Source organism: Indicator indicator, chromosome 2 (genome assembly GCF_027791375.1).
Source record: "Indicator indicator isolate 239-I01 chromosome 2, UM_Iind_1.1, whole genome shotgun sequence".
Classification (NCBI taxonomy): domain Eukaryota; kingdom Metazoa; phylum Chordata; class Aves; order Piciformes; family Indicatoridae; genus Indicator; species Indicator indicator.
Genome location: NC_072011.1, coordinates 62,982,894 through 63,002,865, shown reverse-complemented (window position 1 = coordinate 63,002,865; position 19,972 = coordinate 62,982,894). Strand labels below are relative to the sequence as shown.

Here is a 19,972-nt window from a genome sequence, read left to right as displayed (position 1 = left end):
ATCCGAAGGGGACCTACAGGAGGGCTGGGGAGGGACTGTTTAGAAGGGTCTGTGGGGACAAGGGGCAATGGTTTGAAGTTGGATCAGGGGAGATTTAGGTTGGACATCAGGAGAAATTTCTTTACAGTGAGAGTGGTGAAATACTGGAACAGGTTGCCCAGGGCTGTGGTTGAGGCCCCATCCCTGGCGACATTCAGGATGAATCTCAATGTGTCCCTGAGCAGCCTGCTTTAGTGGGAGGTGTCCCTGTTGACTGCAGGGGGTTTGGACAAGCTGACCTTTGAGGGCCCCTTCTAACCTGATGTAATTTGTAAATCACCATAGGATAAATGAGCTAACTTTGAAAGTAAAATAAAAGACCATAAACCCACATGGTTGCTTGTTAGGATTCTGCTTCCCAGCAATAAAACAAAATATCCAGCCCATTTCTTCTTGCTGTAATTCTGTTTCCAGCAAACATCTGAACACCTCAGTCTGGATTATTGCTGTTGGGAAGCAGATGTGTTGTGTTTTATTTGATCTGAGATGGGCTGGAGCAGCCTGAAGCCGACCGTATTAAACTTCCAAGAGGCTTAACCGGAGAAGTTTCAATTTCTCCTTTTCCCACAGTGGCTCTGCTAGCAAATGCCACTTGCACATTTTTGTCACCTATCAATAGAAATTTACAGCTGAAGAAAGGTTTTCAAAATCATAATAAATAAAAAAGAAAAGAAAAAATATAAAGAAAAAAAATCAATAGTTTTTCATTACTGCCTGAAGCTTTATGATTTGGCTCACTGGTTGGTTAGAAAGACTTGCAGAAGCTATTCAGTTGGTAGCAAAAAGGTACAAAATGCTATTTTGGGGTTTTTTTGTTTGCAGCTAATATCTCCATTGAATTGTTCTTTTAAGTCTATAAAATATAAAATGATTTTGGAAGTCTATACAAACATTCAGTACACGTTTCTGCATGATTTTCACCAGGCTTGCAGTTGTGGGGGTTTTTTTGTTTTGTTTTTTTTTTTTTACTCTTAATTGGTTTTAAAGTAAAGCAAATTCTAATAGTATCCTTAAAAAGGATTGCCCAAGGGGGGCAGAAAATCAGCAGTTACAGATAGTACTTTTTATGTCCATATGTTTTACTATATTCTCTTTGGAAAATGTGTTTAGAGGTGCTTTGGGAGATAGGAGGGATAGGAGAATCACAATATAAAGTAATAAAGAATGAGGGCAAATAGAGAGGAAGCTTTAATTTTTCCTTTATATTTGCTGAATGTTTCAAGTAGACTTCCATACTGTATGGATTCAGAGAACCATAGAATGGCTTAGGTTGGAAGGGACCTCAGAGATCATCTACTCCAAACCCCTTGCCATGGGCAGGGGCACCTATCAACTAGGCTTGGTTGCTTAAAGCCTCATCCAACCTGCCCTTGAACACCCTCAGGGACAAGGCTTCCAAAGCCTCCCTGAGCAACCTGTTCCAGAGTCTCACCAGCCTTGTACTGGAAATCTTCTCTGTAAGATCCAGTCTAACCCTGTGCTCTCTCAGCTTCAAACCATTCCCCCTTCTCCTGTCTCTAGACACCCTCAGGAAAAGATCCTCTGCAGCCTTCCTGTAGGATCCCTTTAGAATCACAGAAACATTCAGGTTGGTCAAGACCCTCAGGATCACCAAGTCCAACCCAGAACCCTGCTCTACAAGGTTCACCCCTAACCCATATTCCCAAGCACCACATCTAAGCACTCTTCAAACACATCCAGGGGTGGTGACTCAACCGCCTCCCTGAGCAGCACATTCCAATGCCTGACCATTCTTGCTGAGCAAAGATTATTCCTAAAGCCCAGGCTAAACCTACCCTGGTGCAGCTCGAGTCTGTTCCCTCCTCTTCTCTTACTAATTACCTGTGAGAAGAGACCAGCACCAACTGTGTATTGGAATGTACCCCACTGACCAGGTTCCCCACTCTTGCACTGGTGCCAGCTCCTGAACCAGGTACTGTAGGGATACTGGGCAGCCTCAGGACTTCCCAGATCCTACTGGTAGTGCCATCTCTGCAAGAATTGTTTCAGCAGGACAACAGGAGTCAAAACCTGGAAACATTAATTTTAGTTGCTTGAGGCAGTTGACTCTTGCTCTGAACAGCTACCCTGGTTTTGACAGATAGCATTTTTATTTATTTTTTCCTTAAAAAAATTAAAGTGCAATTGAAGAATTTGAGCTGAGCCATGAATCAGTCATTCTGTGGAGAAAAATGTGTTCACACACAGAAATTAAAGAATAAATCAAGCTGCCTGCCATAGAAGTTGACCCTAATTAAGGTCAATTCTCCTCAATAAGTAATTAATCAGGAATCCTTATTACAGTTTTGTCTCTTTGTTAACAATAAACAGAACATTATTTTATTTTTATGGTGGGAATAAGACTCTTAATTGATAGTATTCTGCAGGAGGTAAACATTCATCAGCACTGTGACTGAAGACATTTTAAATTAGAGCAGGGTTGGTGAAATCAGTCAAAGGAGGAAGCTGCAAGGCCCAAGAATGGATAACTGCAGATTCTCAGATCTTCTGTGATTTGTTGCTTGCTTATAAAGTAAAAAAGGACTTTGAGGTGCTGGAGCGTGACCAGAAGAAGGGCAACAAAACTGGTGAGGGGTCTGGAGAACAACAGGTCTGGTGAGGAGGAGCTGAGGGAACTGAGATTGTTAAGCCTGGAGAAGAGGAGGCTTAAGGGAGACCTTATTGCTCTCTACAACTCCCTGCAAAGGAGGTTGCAGTGAGGTAGGGGTCAGTCTCTTCTCCGTAGTATCAGGTGATAAATTGGAAAGAAATGGCCTGAAATTGTGCCGGGGAGGTTTGGGCTTTGTTGGTCGTTGTCAGACCTTTGTCAGGGTGGCTGCATCTGCCCCAGTCACCTACCTCTGCTTTTAAGTGCTTACATTCTTTTATATTATAGTTCCCCTAGAATCCACTTTTCCATCACTGTGCTGCTCTGCTCATCATCTTAGCACACTTTTTGCTTAACAGTAATGGCAAATATTCTTTCCGCTGGTCTGTATTTCTATTTCACTCTATGAGGTGTGTGTACAGTAGAAAGTTCTGTTTCACCTTCTCATTCTTGTATAAGTGTGCATGTGTAAAAATAAAGATATACAAACAAGTAGGGTGCTGGAGCCCTGGAGCAGGCTGCCCAGAGAGGTTGTGGAGTCTCCTTTTCTGGAGATCTTCAAAACCCACCTGGATGCTTTCCTGTGTGACCTGATCTGGGTGATACTGCTTTGGCAGGGGGGGGTTGGACTGGATGATCTCTGGAGGTCCTTTCCAACCCCTACCATTCTGTGACTCTGTGGTACAGAGAGGTATCTGCATGGGTGTGTAGATCATGGTGTATTTATATTGGTGAAAGAAGGTTGCAAAGGTTTTGATTGTCAGTAATCACCTATAAATCACCAGACTGGATGTGAGGAAGAAGTTGTTCACCATGAGAGTGGTAAGACCCTGGAATGGGTTGTCTAGGGAGGTGGTTGAGGCCCCACCCCTGGAGGTGTTTAAGGCCAGGCTGGATGAGGCTCTGGCCAGCCTGATCTAGTGTGAGGTGTCCCTGCCCATGGCAGGGGGGTTGGAACTGGATGATCCTTGTGGTCCCTTCCAACCCTGACTGATTCTATGATTGTAAATCAGTTTCAGGTTTTGAGTGTGGGGTGCCACACAGAAAAAAAAAATAATCATAGTTATCTAACAGGTAAAGTAGGTCTAGAGAAGAACCACAAAGAAGGCCAGAGGGAGCTGGAGCTGGAGCACCTCTCCTATGAAGACAGACTGAGAAAGCTGGGGCTGTTCAGTCTGGACAAGAGAAAGCTCCAGGGAGACCTTAGAGCTACTTTTCAATATCTGAAGGGGACCTACAGGAAGGCTGGGGAGGGACTGTTCAGTAGGGCTTGTGGTGATAGGATGAGGGGCAATGGTTTGAAACTGGAGCAGGGCTGATTTAGGTTGGACATGAGGGGAAAGTTCTGCACATTGAGAGTGGTGGAATACTGGAACAGGTTGCCCAGGGATGTGGTTGAAGCCCTATCTTTGGAGACATTCAGGATCAGCCTTAATGGATCCCTGGGCAGCCTGCTCTAGTTGGAGGCATCCCTATTGAATGTAGGCAGGTTGGACAAGCTGACCTTTGGGGGTTCCTTCTAACCTGATGCAATCTGTTAATCAGTAATACAAGAAGCAGAGCTTGGTAGAAGAGCAGCTTCAGTGGATTCCTTGTTTGTGGTGTGTGCTGTATGCTGGAATTTGTGGAGTTTCTCTACAGCAGGATGGGCACAGTATTTGCACAGTGCTCTGCCTGAGCAGTCCCCAGGATTTGCAGAGCTGAAAGAGGAATAGTGAGGATGCTCACTGCAGAGATCTGTCAATCAGAAATGCCCTTTGCAGTGGTGAATGAGCCAAGAAATCTGTTAGCACTCGCAAGGCAGAGCAGAAGTGGCAAAAACGTAGCTTCAGTTCAGGTGAAAAAAAATCTGTGCATGATGTCCTCTCATGATGCTACTACTTAATGAGGCTGTTTGTGGCAAGAAATAACTTGGAAAAACAAGAGAAGAAAAAGAAATAGAGATTGCTTTTTATAGCTCTATAGTTATACCATTAGATGCAGAAAAAGGTCTGAAAGGCTGTCTGCTTGCCCAGCCACACACACAGCTGCCTTACCTGATCCTAGAATAAAACCCTTTGGAGCCTAATGCTCTAGAATTATTTGCTCAGAAGTGCTGAGCTCACCCATGTGGAAACCTCACCTCCATGATTTAAGCAAAGTCAGCGAGACATCAGGTCATCTGCTGCAGAGCAAAAGGCATTGCAAATATAAGCTATCCAGAAGGCTGGGTAAGATGCAGAGGTTTTTTTTTTCCCTGCTCTGGTTTTAGGAAGTCTTAAGAGTGAGACTTGATCCAACAAGTCCATGAATCCCTTTCCCCCTGACTCTATGATTTTTTTATTTTTTTTTCCATTTCAGAGATGCAATAGAACGAGAGGAAATGGTCTTAAGTTATACCAGGGGAGATTTACACCAGATGTTCAGAAAAAATTCTTTCCTGCAGAGGTGGTCAGGCATTGGAACTGGCTGCCCAGGGGGGTGATGGAGTCACTGTCCCTGGAGGTGTTCAAAAAACATGTGGACATGGCACTCTGGGGCATGGATAGTGATAGGACTAAGGGGAATGGAGCAAAACTAGAAGTGGGTAGATTCAGATTGGATGTTAGGAAGAAATTTTTCCCCACGAGGGTGGTGAGACACTGGAACAGGTTGCCCAGGGAGGTGGTAGAAGCCTCATCCCTGGAGGTTTTTAAGGGCAGGCTGGATGTGGCTGTGAGCAACCTGATCTAGTGTGAGGTATCCCTGCCCATGGCAGGGGGGTTGGAACTGGATGATCCTTGAGCTCCTTTCCAACCCTGGCAAATCTATGATTCTGTGATTTAGTGAGCATGGTGGTGTTGGGTTGCTAGTTGGACTCGATGATCTTAGATGTCTTTTCCAAACTTAATGATTCCATGATTCTCTTCCCTGCTACCCTGATGTATTTGTAAAGACTTATCTGATCAAGCAGCCTTAAGGGTGCCTTCTGCCTTCAAGTAATCAAAGATCTGTATGTTACAACTCACAGATTTGCCAGCCAGCTGGTTTGCAGTTTGGAGTGACTGAGATAAAAGCAGGAGATGTATTGTAGGGTGTCTACTTATAGCTTGGGGTCTTTTAGTAGGGTAGCTACTTATGGTAGGGTATCTACTTACAGTGGGGGTCCCCTGGAGTGTGAAATCCTGTCCCTTTTTGTTTTTTTAATTTTCAACTAGTCCCTTACTAATGTTAATGCTGTAGAAGTATGAAAATGAAGAGTGATATTTCTTGTTTCTATTAAGCTTTTTTTTTCTAGGAAAAACTTGATCTTAGCACAGCCAGATTTTTACCAAAAATTACTGAAAGCACATCATTTCCATCAGCTATCTGTCAAGTGTTTTTGATGGTGCCAGGTCTAGAGGAGGGCCATGAAAATGATCAGGGGGTTGGAGAACCTCTGCTACATGGACAGGCTGAGGGAGCTGGGGTTGTTCAGCCTGGAGAGGAGGAGGCTCCAGGGAGACCTAATGGCAGCCTTCCAGTACCTGAAAGGGGTTACAAGAAGGATGGAGAGAGACTGTTTACAAAGAACTGTGGTAATAGCAAGAGGGGCAATGGCTTCAAACCAGAGCAGATTTACATTGGATGTTAGGAACAAGTTCTGCAACATGAGGGTAGTGGAACACTGGAACAGGTTGCCCAGGGAGGTGGTTGAGGCTCCATCCCTGGAGATACTCAAAGTGAGGCTCAACAGGGCTCTGGGCAACCCGACCTAGTTGAGGATGTCCCTGCTGACTGCAGAGGGGGTTGGATTAGATGATCTTTGAAGGTCCCTTCCAGGCTAGACCATTCTGTGATTCTATGATTTTGCCATCACATCTCTTCCACACTGCAGTATGTGAGAATATCTTGTAAGAAGCAGAAGCTCGGGGGGTGTAGGGCAAAAAAAAAAAAGTGAGAACTACTGAGAGGTGGCCTGGTTTTACCACATTACTATTAATAAAGTGACCTTGACTTCAGTGGAGCTCCTTCAGCCTTTTAACTTTCGGAGGTAAATATCTGCCAGCTATATAAAAATAAAAGCAGGAAGAGAAGCAAGTAGATGCACTAAAGGGCAAATATCTGAAGGGAGGTTAGAATAACGCCCTAAAAAGTTGATTGTTGGTTGCCTGAGAGACCCCATTTGCCAAGTGGTGATTTCCCCAAGTTGTAGAAGTCTGCTGTGAAGTACAGAAATGGTGAAGAATTGGTAGGTAAAAGGATGAGATTGATCCATTCCCTGGTGCAGCTTGCAGATGGTGATGCATTTTGCAGTTTTGGCTGTTTGTGGCTGTTGCACTATGTGTTGTAAAGCAAGAGTTTATGTACTGTTAGGGGAGGTTTAAATATCATTGTGTTCATGAACACAAATTATGTATTTGGACATCATTCAAGTATAATGCTGACCCATCCCAGTGAACAAAACAACAGTCCTGACTGTTCCCTACTTCAGAGAGCCTTTCAGAGCCTGGCAGTACAGAACTCTGTAATGTGTGAGGCTCCCTTCCTGTAATTTAACTTTGGCTTTGATTTTTGTCTGATTTGTTCAGTGTTAGCATTTTAAAATACCTGCCAGGTTTCTTCTAAATGCAATTAATTTTATTTGCAAGTCTCTTGCATGTTAGAGAACACATAGTTGATGGTGCTTGTGCTATTTTGCAATGGTTCAAAGATTCACAGATTGCACTGGGTTGGAGGGAATTAGCAAAGGTCATCTTGTCCAACCTCCTGCACTCAGCAGGGACACTTCCAGCCAGATCAGGCTGCCCAGGGTCACATGAAGGCTGATCCTGAATGTCTCCAGGGATAGGGCCTCCACCACCTCTCTAGACAACCTGTACCAGTGTTTCACCACCCTAATTGTGCAGAACTTTCTCCTGATGTCCAACTTAAATCTTCCCTTGCTCCAGTTCCAAACCATTGCCCCTCATCCTATCACCACAGGCACTTCTAAACAGTCCCTCTCCAGCCTTCCTGTAGGTCCCTTTCAGATACTGAAACATATCTCTAAGATGTTCCTGGAGCCTTCTCTTCTCCAAGCTGAACAGCCCCAATTTGTTCAGCCTGTCTTTATAGGAGAGGTGTTTCAGCCTGCAGATCATTTTTGTGGCCCTTCTCTGGACCCCTTCTATCAGGCCCATGTCCCTCTTGTGTTGAGATCCCAGATTTCTTCCTTGCAGAAGCTGTTTACCAGCATTCATGATTACCTGTATGCATTATTTTGTGTCATTTCTCTTCCATGGGGGTTTGGTTTGGTTTTGTTAGGATGCCTGATCTTGATTTTTTCAAACCTTGGAGGCTGTTAGCAGTGGTAACAGAGCAGGAGGTAGCAGTAGCAATCATTTTTTTCACCTTCCAGCTCTGCACTGGATTTCACAGTCCAGTCAACTGACACTGTTTGATCACTTTAGGTGCTACATGTATTCAGTATAAGAATCTTTACATGCTCTGCAGCATTAAGTGATCAAAAGAAGTAAGATCTTCTATTGTAGCATTGAAAATGGTCTATTCCACACTGTGTATCTTAGCAAGATGGAGAAAGGTAAGATAAAGGAAGCTACTGCTGTCGAGAAAAATATGTACGGTGTTGAAGCTTCCTATAGGATGACACTGCCCATGACAATAAGAGAAAGGACTGCTCAGAAAATGGGACAGCAGCCAGGACTTGAATAGTCCTGGTTATGGGATGAGAGGGAATGAATTGAAGCTTGAGGAGGGCAGATTTAGACTGGAGATTAGGAAGAAATTCTGTTTCAGTGTCTCACCACCCTCACTGGAAAGGTTGCCCAGGGAGGTTGTGGATGCCCTCTCCCTGGAGGTGTTGAAGGCTGGGTTGGATGAGGACTTGAGCAAGCTGGTCTGGTGGAAAGTATGTCCCTGCCCATGGCAGGAGTTTGGACCAAGATGGTCTTTAAGGTCCCTTTCAACCCAAACTGTTTTATTAATCTATGAATCTATTATCTGCCTTTTTGCAAGCAGTCCAATCCTGTGTCATACTGTAGCTCTGCTGTCTGAGAATAACCATAGCTGTGGTTTCTTGGGTGAGGTCCTTTTAAATCAGTTGTATGTTGGGTTTAGAGGCCAGTAATTGATTTGTTGTCATTGTGTGTTTCTTTGGTTTTGTTTACTTCTCCTTCTTGTTGCAATGACAAACTCTTTCAGACATGTTTCTGAAGTGAGAATATTGTGTTTTCTTCATTTTGCAGAGAGGAACAAATAGTCATCTAGGTCGACTATTTAGATCCTCAGCTTTAAATCATACTGTGAGCAAGGTTTTGCTTACAGAATCACAGCATCTTAGGGGTTGGAAGGGACCTCCAGAGATCCTCCAGTCCAACCCCCCTGCCAGAGCAGCATCACCTAGGGCAGGTCACACAGGAACACAACCAGGTGGGTTTTGAATGTCTCCAGAGGAGGAGACTCCACAACCTCTCTGGGCAACCTGCTCTAGGGCTCTGCCACCCTCACTGTAAAGAAGTGTCTTCTTTCCTTGAATTTTCACATAGATCCATGTCAATCATAGGATGTTAGGGGTTGGAAGGGACCCCTGGAGATCATTGAGTCCAACCCCCCTGCTGGAGCAGGACCATACAATCCAGCACAGGTTGCACAGGAATACATCCAGACAGGGCTTGAAAGTCTCCAGAGAAGGAGACTCCACAACCTCTCTGGGCAGCCTGTTCCAGCACTCTGTGACCCTCACAATAATGAGTATTCAGGAGCCAAGATGAATTAGGAACAGGTTTTTTTCCCAATTGCAGATGCCAAAGCAGGAGAAGAAGAGTTAAGAAAGAGTTCTGGAAATAAATTTGCATTCAGGGAATCGGAACAATAAAGGAATGCCCAATCTGCATTTAAACAGTGGTTTAAGAAGTTCTTCGTCCTAGTGTTTGTGGTAGGCAGCTGGAAATATTCAAGATTGTCATTAATGAATGGCAGTAGGTATTCAGTTTTCATTAAGGCTCGATAGCAGCTGGGCAGCTAATACCATTTTTGGCTTTTTAATAATGTCCTACAGATTTTTAATATGAGGAACCCTTTGATCCAGATCCTCAAAACTTCATTACTTGCCTTTTCAGGAGCATGTGTGTTAATCATATGGTTATTAATCATTGAGCATGAAAGCCTGCATGAGAATTTGCTGATTCTTCACTTCTGGTCCCAGCTATACCTCCCACTGACTCTGACTCTGGATTTGTTTCATACATACAAATTATCAGAAGAGTTCTGTGCAGCTTTTCTAAGTACAGAAATCAATACCTTTAAAGCAGCACAATTTCCAGTGTGGATTATGTTGTACTGACCTCAAGGTTCTACTCGTTGGGGTTTCTTTCTTGGAGTATACTTGCACCTATGGGTAGCTGCATCCAGTCCTAGGAACAATAATAATAATAACCTCTGTGTTAAAAATACTAAGAACAAATGGAAAGAAAACCTAATTTTCAAATGTGCTCATTTGAAAATACATGTTGATGTGTCTAGCAGGTCTAGGGCAGTTCTCCCCCTCTGCTCTGCCTTGATGAGAATACACCTAGAATATTGTGTCCAGTTTTGGGCTCCCCAATTCAGGAGAGACAGGTACCTGCTGGAGAGAGTCCAGTGGAGAACTACAAGGATGGTGAAGGGACTTGAACATGTCTGATATGAAGTCTGAGAGCCCTGGGGCTGTTTAGTCTGGAGAAGAGAAGGCTAAGAGGGGACTTTATCAGTGTCTATAAATATCTGAGGTATGGGTGTCAGGATGAAGGTGCCAGGCTCTTCTTGGTGGTGCCCAGTGATAGGACAAGGAACAAAGGGTACAAGCTGCAACACAGGAGGTTCTACCTCAACATGAGGAGACACTTCTGGATGGTGAGGGTGACAGAGTCCTGGAGCAGGCTACCCAGAGAGGTTGTGGAGTCTCCTCTGGAGGCTTTCAAAACCCACCTGCATGTATCCTTTGTGACCTGCCCTAGGTGATCCTGCTTTGGCAGGGGGATTGGAGTGGATGGTAATTTGAGGTGGGATTGGGCTGGGTGATCCCTTCCAACCCCTACCATTGTATGATTCTTTGATGGATGTTTGGGGAGAGTGCTTGCTATTTTTGAGGCTGACAATATTATAATTCAAAGTACACAAGTTCAGAGGTGCCTGCCTATGTGGAAAACAAGCTTGCAGAAGCAGTGTCACGGCATGTGAGCTACTTTGGCCAGCAGTGAAAAGACTTTCTTTTCCTTCAAATTAGGCTATCTTTGGAGTAATGGTATCTGTAGTCTCTTCAATCCATCTTCACCATCTCTTGGTGAGACACTAGCAAGGTCAAGATAATTCTGTGGGACCTGCTGTTTTGACATGAAGTATCATGTTAAGGGCTGACTGCTTAAATTGTTCTTTACTGCATATTTTGTCAGAAAAAATTTAGTTCTGCATACTGCAATAATGCTGCTGAGTGGATAATAAGATGCAGCCTGCTGCTGCTGCAGGCTCTACACCATATGTCTTCCATAACTATTTGGGGGGCTGGTTGTTAGGGTAATCGTATCATCTCAGTAATTCATCATCAGAGTAACTGGAAATAATACAGCTGTGGTGTATAGCAAGGAGATACACAATATTTAGAACTACACAGGAAAACTGCAGGCTGAGAACTCAAGTGGCAGAATCATCAATTCACAGAGTTTGCATTGGGTTGGAAGGGGCACAGCTTGTCCAACACCCCCTGCACTCAGCAGGGACACCTCCAACTAGAGCAGGCTGCCAAAGGCCACATCAAGGCTGATCTTGAATGTCTCCAGGGGTGGGGCCTCAACCACATCCCTGGGCAACCTGTTCCAGTTTTTCACCACTCTTATTGCAAAGAACTTCCTCCTGATGTCCAACCTAAATCCCCCCTGCTCCAGTTTCAAGCCCCTCATCCTATCACCACAGACCTTTCTAAACAGACCCTCCCCAGCCTTCCTGTAGGTCCCCTTCAGGTAATTGAAATGCAGCTCTAAGTTCTCCCTGGAGCCTTGTCCTCCTCAGGCTGAACAGCCCCAATTACCTCAGCCTATCTTCATAGACAGGTTCTCCAGCCTTCTGATTACCTTGGTAGCCTTCTTGGTGATCCTCCTTTGGCAGGGGGTTTTGACTGGATTATCTCTGGAGGTCCCTTCCACCCCCTAACATTCTGTGATTCTGTGAAGCCAGTGTCAGTTCTTCCACTTAGTCATCCACTTAGGTAGCTTTTATTTTTTTTTTTTTTCAAGTACACCTCAGTTGTAAATTAGTGTGATGCTGAGCATGCTTTTCACTTACCTCTTTTAAGAGTCACTGCTTTAAGGCTAGAAGCTGCTTACTTTGTATAGAGCAACATGTGGGAGTGCAGTGGATCTGCTAGCATCTGTACGCGTTTGCATAGCTAATGTTGTTACCCTGACAGTGCTATTTCTTATATGTCAACCAGGGGCATCTGGCAACCAATGAGTTCCTATTATTTCTGTATTGATTTAGAAAATCTAGATAACTAAATGGCATGAAAGTAGGGTCATTTAAAGGTTTATGAAATGATCTCTACAGAGGTCCCCAGTGAAACATGAGAGCAAAACATACTGCAAGTTCTCTCCATCTCTGTTTAACGAAACCTGTGACCAGCAGGAAAAGGGAGGCGATTCTGCTCCTCTGCTCTGCTGAGACCCCACCTGCAGTACTACATCTAGTACCAAGCCCCCCACACAGGAAGGGTATTGGAAGTGCTGGAGTGGGTCCAGAGGAGGTCATTAAGACGATCAGAGAGCTGGACCATCTCTGCTATGGGGCCAAGCTGGGAGATCTGGGGCTGTTCAGCCTGGAGAAATGAAGGCTCCAAGGAGACCTTAGAGTAGCCTTCCTGTTCCTGAATGGGGCATGCAAGAAAACTGGGAAGGGACTTTTGACAAGAGCTTGTAGAGACAGGATGAGGAGGAATGGATTGAAGCTTGAGGATGGCAGATTTAAAAGTTAGGAAGAAATTCTTGACAGTGAGGGTGGTGAGACACTGGAACAGGTTGCCCAGGGAGGTGATGGAAGCCTCATCCCTGGAAGTTTTTAAGGCCAGGCTGGATGTGGCTGTGAGCAACCTGATCTAGTGTGAGGTGTCCCTGCCCATGGCAGAGAGGGGCTTGGAACTGGATGATTCTTGAGGTCCCTTCCAACCCTGACAATTCTGTGATTCTGTGATTTGAAAGGACTTCATTGTGGCCATTCCCATGACTCTGCTTCTGTGATTATAGAGGAAAAAGACCTCTAGAGGTAGCAGAGAGTGCCAGGGGTTGGACACAGGAAAGTGTAATCTTTGTTATTTTGTTCCCATTATCCTGCATCTCCCTATATAAACAGACATCACAATCTGTTCTTTCTCTTTTCCTCTCTTCTTTCTGCTCCAATGTGCTCTGACTTCTCTTACCTCTGAGGTATCACAGTACACTAGAGGTTGGAAGGGACCTCCAGAGATCATCCAGTCCAACCCCCCTGCCAAAGCAGGATCCCTTAAGGTAGTCCTCACAGGAATGCATCCAGGTGGGTTTTGAAAGTCTCCAGAGAAGGAGACTCCACAACCTCTCTGGGCAGCCTGCTCCAGGGCTCTGTCACCCTCACCATAAAGAAATTTCTCCTCATGTTGAGGTGAAGCCTTCTATATTCAAGCTTGAACCTGTTGTTTCTTATTAGTGCACACCACCAAAAAGAGTTTGGTTCCCTTCATTTGACACTCACCCCTCAAATATTGATAGAGATTGATCAGATCCCCTCTCAGTCTTCTCTTCTAAACAGCCCCAGGGCTCTCAGTCTCTCTCCACAGGGGAGATGCTCAAGTCCCCTAATCATCCTTGTGGCTCTCTGTTGGACTCTCTCCAGCAGGTCTCTGTCTTTCTTGAACTGGGGAGTCCAAAACGGGATGCAGTATTCCAGGTGTGGTCTCACCAGAGTAGAGGGGGAGAAGAACCTCCCTTCACCTGCCGGGCACCCTTTTTGTGACGCACCCCAGGATACCTTTGGCCCTCTTGGCCACAAGGGCACATTGCTGTCCCATGCAGAACTTGCTCTCCACTAGAACTTTATCCATGGAGCTGCTTTCCAGCAGGCAGTGTGGAGGAGTTTGGGGCTCTGCAGCCTTGAGCTGGCAAGCAAATCTCTTGCTATGTAATATTTGCCTAGGGTGATGGTGTGTGGAGTCCGAGAGGCATGGCCTTGGTAGGTCTGTCCTGAGGGGGGGGGCGGGGTTGGACGCCATTTTGTCCTGCTCCTGGGCCTGCTGAGGTTGAGTGGGGGGAAAGTTTTTGGAAGGTTCTGGCCCAGGTGGAGAACTGGGCTTAATTTGTGTCTATATTCCTTTTCCCTGAATACCTGTTGTGTTTCTGTATATATTTGTAAACAGCTTGCAAACTCAACCTCCAGTTCTGTGCCAGTGGTTCCCTTCCACTCCTTCAGGGGTAAAATACTTTGCTGTCCTTGTGCCCTGGGCAGCTCGTGGCTCAAACCTAGGACGGTGTCTTTCCCAGGAAACGTTTCCCCTGGAAGGTACTAGATGCTAATAAGATAAAATGATGGACTGTTAGACTAAAGTATACATAGTTAATGAAGAATGGGGTTCAAATGTCTCTTCTGTCTGTTAGGTAGCCCTCTCCTCACTTCCTGAAGCAAACAGTACTATTTTTTGCCTACACATTTCCTTAACAGGAGTCAGAAAGCCAGAAATTATTTTAATTACTTTACATATGTTCCTCTAATGTAGATCATTAGCTTCTGATTACATCTGAGTGAAAAATGATCTGACTCCTCTTAACAAAACTCCAGCAACATGTTTTTCAAAAACACCAAAGTAAACCACCAGTTAGTTGTAAGACTTTGTTTTCACAATACCAACAAGCTGAGCCTCAGGGACTGGCACTCTAAGATGCAAACTGGCAGGCTTGAAGGGTTTTGTTTGTTTGTTTGTTTGTTTCTATTTGTTGACCTGTGGGAGTCATGATATTGTTACCTTTCTTTGGAACTTGCTAAAGGTTTTAAGTATCATCAGCTTAGATTGTCTGTGGTCTCTTCTGAAACTACTGTTGTGCCAAATCTGCACATGCTCATGTTTGACTCTAGAATTATTACTACAGAGAGCAGTAAAACCTTGCTGATGCTTAGGAAATATCATTCTTTTGGAGATACACATCTACATATATATATATATATATGTATATATATTATACTAGCATAAGTTGTTCTGCCTGTGGAGTTGGCAGATCGGTAGCACTGGACTAGGGTCCAACAGGGAACAAATTGCACTGTCAGCTGCCAGCTTGATTTGCATTTTGACGTTTCTCAGTTGGTTCTTGTGTTCATCAGCATTCTTGGTGCTTCAGGAGAACTCTGTTGAAGCCAAAGCAGAAGTATTTGGAGTGTACAGTTCTACAAGCATGCTTGAAAAGATTCCACTGGAATGGCTAGATTACAACAGGAGCTGCCAGAGCTTTTGAAGACAAAGCAGAGGTTAAAGTGTGAGTGAAGCCTGCTCTGTGTGGTGCAGTAAGGTCTAGGGGTACTTTAGGAAATGCCAGATGAGCTTATCTGTATGCATGGGTACTGTGCAGAGAAAGTCACCCTAGCCTCAGAAGCAGGACAGCTGCACAGATTCACAGAATTATTTCATTTAGAAAAGACCTTTATGATTGTGTCAACCCATCACCTAGTCCTACCAAGTCTGGTGTCTAGCCATGTCCTTTACCAGTACATCTATGTGTCAAGGTACCTCCAAATTACAAGTTCAGCTTTTCTGAAGAGCTGCTGATTTGGGCTCAGTGTCACATAGCTTGTCTGTACGTTGATTGGAGGTCCCTTGCACTGCTTTGTCCCAGGGAGCAGTGGTGGTGATGTGAGGATTCTAACAGTCATCGTAGCATCTTCTGATTTGAAGTTCAAAGTAATTTCCACAGACAGAGAACAATATTTATGCAACTTCTTTAAATGCTTTGCTCTTTTAACTCTTCTCCTGAAGATGCCCCTTCTCTTCTGGCCTCTCTTAGGAGAATTTCCAGTATTACTTCTATCTCCTACATGTTTTACTCTGTTACTGTGGCCTTCCTCATCTGGTCTCTCTTGGAATTAACATTACAGATCCTCCCATCTCCTACATGTTGTCACTCTGTTATTGTGGCCTTCCTAGCTCAGGTTAGAAAAAGACATGATAGGAAAAGGAATTGATTTCCTTGTTATATTCTCTGACAACTAGGTGATGTTGAGAAAAACAAAACTCAGGCTAAGAACCATAAACAGTGTGGTGGACTTCTGTGAGCTGATCTTTGCCACAACACCTCTGAAATTGTCTTCTTTGCTGGTGGGCAAGCATAAGCTCCTAGAGATATGAGCTACTTCAGCTCACTGGCAAGGATAAGACTATTCAGCAGTACTGTTGACTTACTGGCATGCTTCGTAACACACAGATATTTGCACAGTGCCCATCATCAGGGTGCTGAAGGGAGAATCTCACATTCAGCATTTGTCTGAGGCTGTTCCTGATAGGAAAAACAGTTTTATGGTTATTATGAATAAACAAGTGATAAAGGAGAATTTCTACTACTGCACTATGCACCTTGAGGCTGGAAAAATGGAAATAGTAAATGCTTCAGCTTTATCGCTCTTTCCCCTTTCTATGCTATCACATTGCTCCAAAAGAGGAGGATAAGTAAAAAGCAATTCTTCCTAATTCTACAGAGCCATTAGGTTAAGCATCACAGGGCTGAAGGCTGGGATCAGGTTATCTCAATAGGTTTCTGGACATTAGCTGATTCAAAGTAACATTTTGTGCACGTGGTCTTAACAACAATTGAAAAATCATGTGGCTTGCAGACAGAGAAAGAGGAGTACAGTGAGTTCAAACTACAGTGTGATTAATGCAAGGGCTTAAAAAATCCACCATCAACGTAGAGGTGATTATTGCAGCTCAGCTGATCCATGGAGACTTACTGGTTTGTGGCAGTATCACCTTCTCTCTGGGCCTGTGTACTGTGAGGTCTTTGCATCACAGTTTATTTTGTAGTTTTAAAGCAGTCATGTTTCATGTCATGCTCAGAAGTCAAACAGGTCACAGAATCACAGAATGTTAGGGTTGGAAGGTACCTCTATAGAGAGCATCAACTCCAAACCCCTGCAAAGCAGGACCACTTTAGGGCAGGCCTCACAGGAACACATCCAGACAGGTTTGGAAGATCGCTAGAGAAGGAGACTCCACTCTGGGCAGCCTGCTCCAGGGCTTCATCACGCTCGCAGTAAAGATGTTTCTCTTCATGCTGAGATGGAATTTCCTGTGATTGAGTTTACATCCGTTACCCCTTGTCTTGTCGCTGGGTATCACTGAAAAGAGCCTGGCTTTACCCTCCTGACAGCCACCCTTCAGATACTTGTAGGCATTGATAAGATCCCCTCTCAGCCTTCTCTTCTCCAGGCTAAACAGCCTCAGGCTTTCCTCATAAGAGATGCTCCAATCCTTTAACCATCCTCATGGCTCTTTGTTGAACTCTCTGCAGTGTCTCCCTGTCCCTCCTGAACTGGGAAGCCCAGAACTGGACCCAGTATTCCAGATGTGGTGTAACTAGGGCCGAGAACCTCCCTCAACCTGCTGGCCACACTCTTCTTAATGCACCCATATATGCTATTTGCCTTCTTGTCTGTCCCATGGATAACTTCTTATCAACCAGGATATAATAGAATATATATATATGGAAAATATTAAATGTATCCATTAAATATGGAATTTTTTCATCCTCTCAGTTACAAATGTGTGTTAGAAATAAAGCCCTAAAGTCCACTATAGTTTGGTATCAACTGTTGTGGTGATATTCTTTGCTGTTGCAGCTTCGTGGTTGATGTCTGTGCACCGTACTTATGTACAAATGGAGAGAAGCCAATGAAACTTTGTTGTTTGTGTTTTTTCCCACAAAAAATACAGATGTGATCCAGCGAGGCTACATGTTTCCCTTCAAGCCTGTGAAACATTCATTTCTCTTGCCAGTATCTGGCCATTTACCAATGGTAGCTTGAGAACTTTTGCAGCACCACAGTCTTTTAGTTTGGAATAGCTGCTGATGTATTTTCCTTTCATGCCACTTTGTTTTGCCTGCACCTGTCCTATTTACTCAAAGGTGGTTTTTGTTTTCTTTCTTACCATTTATTTTAAATGTAAAATAATAGTATATACAGCAAATAGGAAAGAAGGTAGGTAAAGTGAAGGTTATGAATAGTACAATTATGAATTACTGTAAAATTAGTTTGTTTTTTTTTTTAATCCTCCAAACCTTTGATTTCTTGAAAGCACAGTGAAAAGGTGTCAATGCCATTATCATTACATGCTGGGATTCTGCATTTCATAAATTAGTAAAAGAGGTGATTGCTGTAGCTGGGACAATGTTATATTTCTTTGTATACATCTCTGTATAAAGGAAGTAAGCACATGAATGAAACAGGTGAAGCAAATAAGCTGCTGCACCCATGGGAGAAAATGAGTGAAATTTGATCTGAGTCATACTTGAACTAATAGAAGTAAAACAGTGATGCAGTTTCTCTCCCAAGATAACCTGGGAGCTTGCCCTGCAACTCCCACGAGAGCCAAAAGAAGGTGGATAAGTTATATCCCTTACTGACACCCTATAGGCAAGTACAATACAAATGGAAATATGTGCCCGTGTCATGAGCAGCTGGAAAATGTACAGCCTTAGTTCAGAGTATGAATGTGTGGTGGAAGTCCCCTGATCCCTGAATGTGCTCAGGTGCAGGAGGTTATAGGCAAATCCCAACAAGAACAGCAAAAAAAAAATCTTGATATAGCTGAAAATATAAATGCAAAAATATAAACAAAACTATAAATATATAAATAATATATAAATTAAATATAAATTAAAAATATAAATAATATTAATATCTAAATATAATTACAACTATATAAATAAAATATAAATTTTTAAAAATCCTTGATCCTTACCAGGAGCAAGATGCTGTCCTTGTGTCATGAACAACTTTTGTTCCTCTGTGGCTCTAAAGTCCTGGTTAGTCAATTGGTCTGTTCATGTCTGAATGATTTGGAGATACTACAATGTGATGCAAAAAAAATCTCTCTCCATTAGCAAACCCACAAGAGCTCCTCCTTTTTGTATCAGTTGTGAAGACTCTGAGTATGAATGAAGTTTGGAGAAAGGAGATGCAGGGCTGAGCCTTGGTGTTATAGCCAGAAAATCCTCATCCCTCTTCTAAGTGACACTGTAAAGTCTAAAAGAAAAAGAGTGTTCAGTTCTCATGGGGGTGAGGGAGGAGACAGAGAAAGAAAGCCTGAGCTTTCCTCCTCTTTTTCTTCTCCTTCTCTTGGTCTGAATCTCTTAGAAAGGGAGAGGACTCAATTTGGTGAAATAACTCACATGGAATATCAATTACCTCTCAAAGAGGGAGCTGTCAGGAGGCTTGTCACTGCCACATGCAAGCCTTCAGAAGTTACATCTGAGGGGGGGAAGACGTGGTTAGAAATCTTTCTGTGCATGACACAGTGTCTCTATTTCTTGCTAAACCAGGTCTTAATTAGTGCTTTTTCTTCTTTTCTTTTCTTTTCTTTTTTTTTTTTTTTTGTAATATGCAGCACCAAGGCAAAATTGGAGTTAAATTTAATGTTGGAACTGATGACATCTCTATTGAAGAGATCAACGCAATCATTAATGATGGCAAATACCATGTAGTACGTTTCACTAGAAGTGGTGGCAATGCCACATTACAGGTGGACAACTGGCCAGTTATTGAGCGCTACCCAGCAGGTAAGGCCTTACTCAAACTCTTGTGAGTAAGAGGGTTGTGGGGGGAAGAGGAGGGGATGTGTGGAGTTTGGCTCATTTTGCTTCTTTTTGCTCTCTCACAGTGTTTTAGTAGCTTAATTAAGTAGTTAAAGAGTCCTGAGCAATATGCAGTTTGTAATTATGGCATTTCCTAAGTGAGTTTCAAAGCACAACATGCAAGTTATTACTGGAAGTGGAAAAAATACAGTTTTTAAGGCATGAGATATTGGGTTTATTTCTTGGGTTTTTGTTCGATTATTGTTTCAGGGGAAAAAAATAAAGAAAGAAAGAAAAAAGGCTTTGACAAAAGCTACGCAGTGAAGTGAGCTTCCAAATTGATCTCCAAGTGATGGGATAAAACATTTGCTGAGGGAGAGGTTGTTTGTGTTCTTTTAATTACAACTTGGTATTGAAGCACTTGGAAGCTTCTGAATTTACCAGCAGGCATAAATCAGAAGTTGTATCAGTTATTCAGTTGTCCAACCAACCAACCCACCAGACTGAGATGACTTAACTTCAAATGCAAGCTCCAGGGTATTACTTATGCAAGTGATGT

General features: G+C 43.5%; 1 protein-coding gene across 20 annotated transcripts in view; it reads left to right on the top strand.

The window, feature by feature from the left end:
- Positions 1–19,972, top strand: part of NRXN1 (neurexin 1) — a 767,737-nt gene that overhangs the window by 613,732 nt on the left and 134,033 nt on the right. For all 20 annotated transcript variants that reach the window (XM_054395842.1, XM_054395825.1, XM_054395833.1 and 17 more), the window contains one exon: positions 19,227–19,398. In XM_054395842.1, the coding sequence (XP_054251817.1) occupies positions 19,227–19,398 (172 nt within the window). The remainder of the gene's footprint in view (positions 1–19,226; positions 19,399–19,972) is intronic.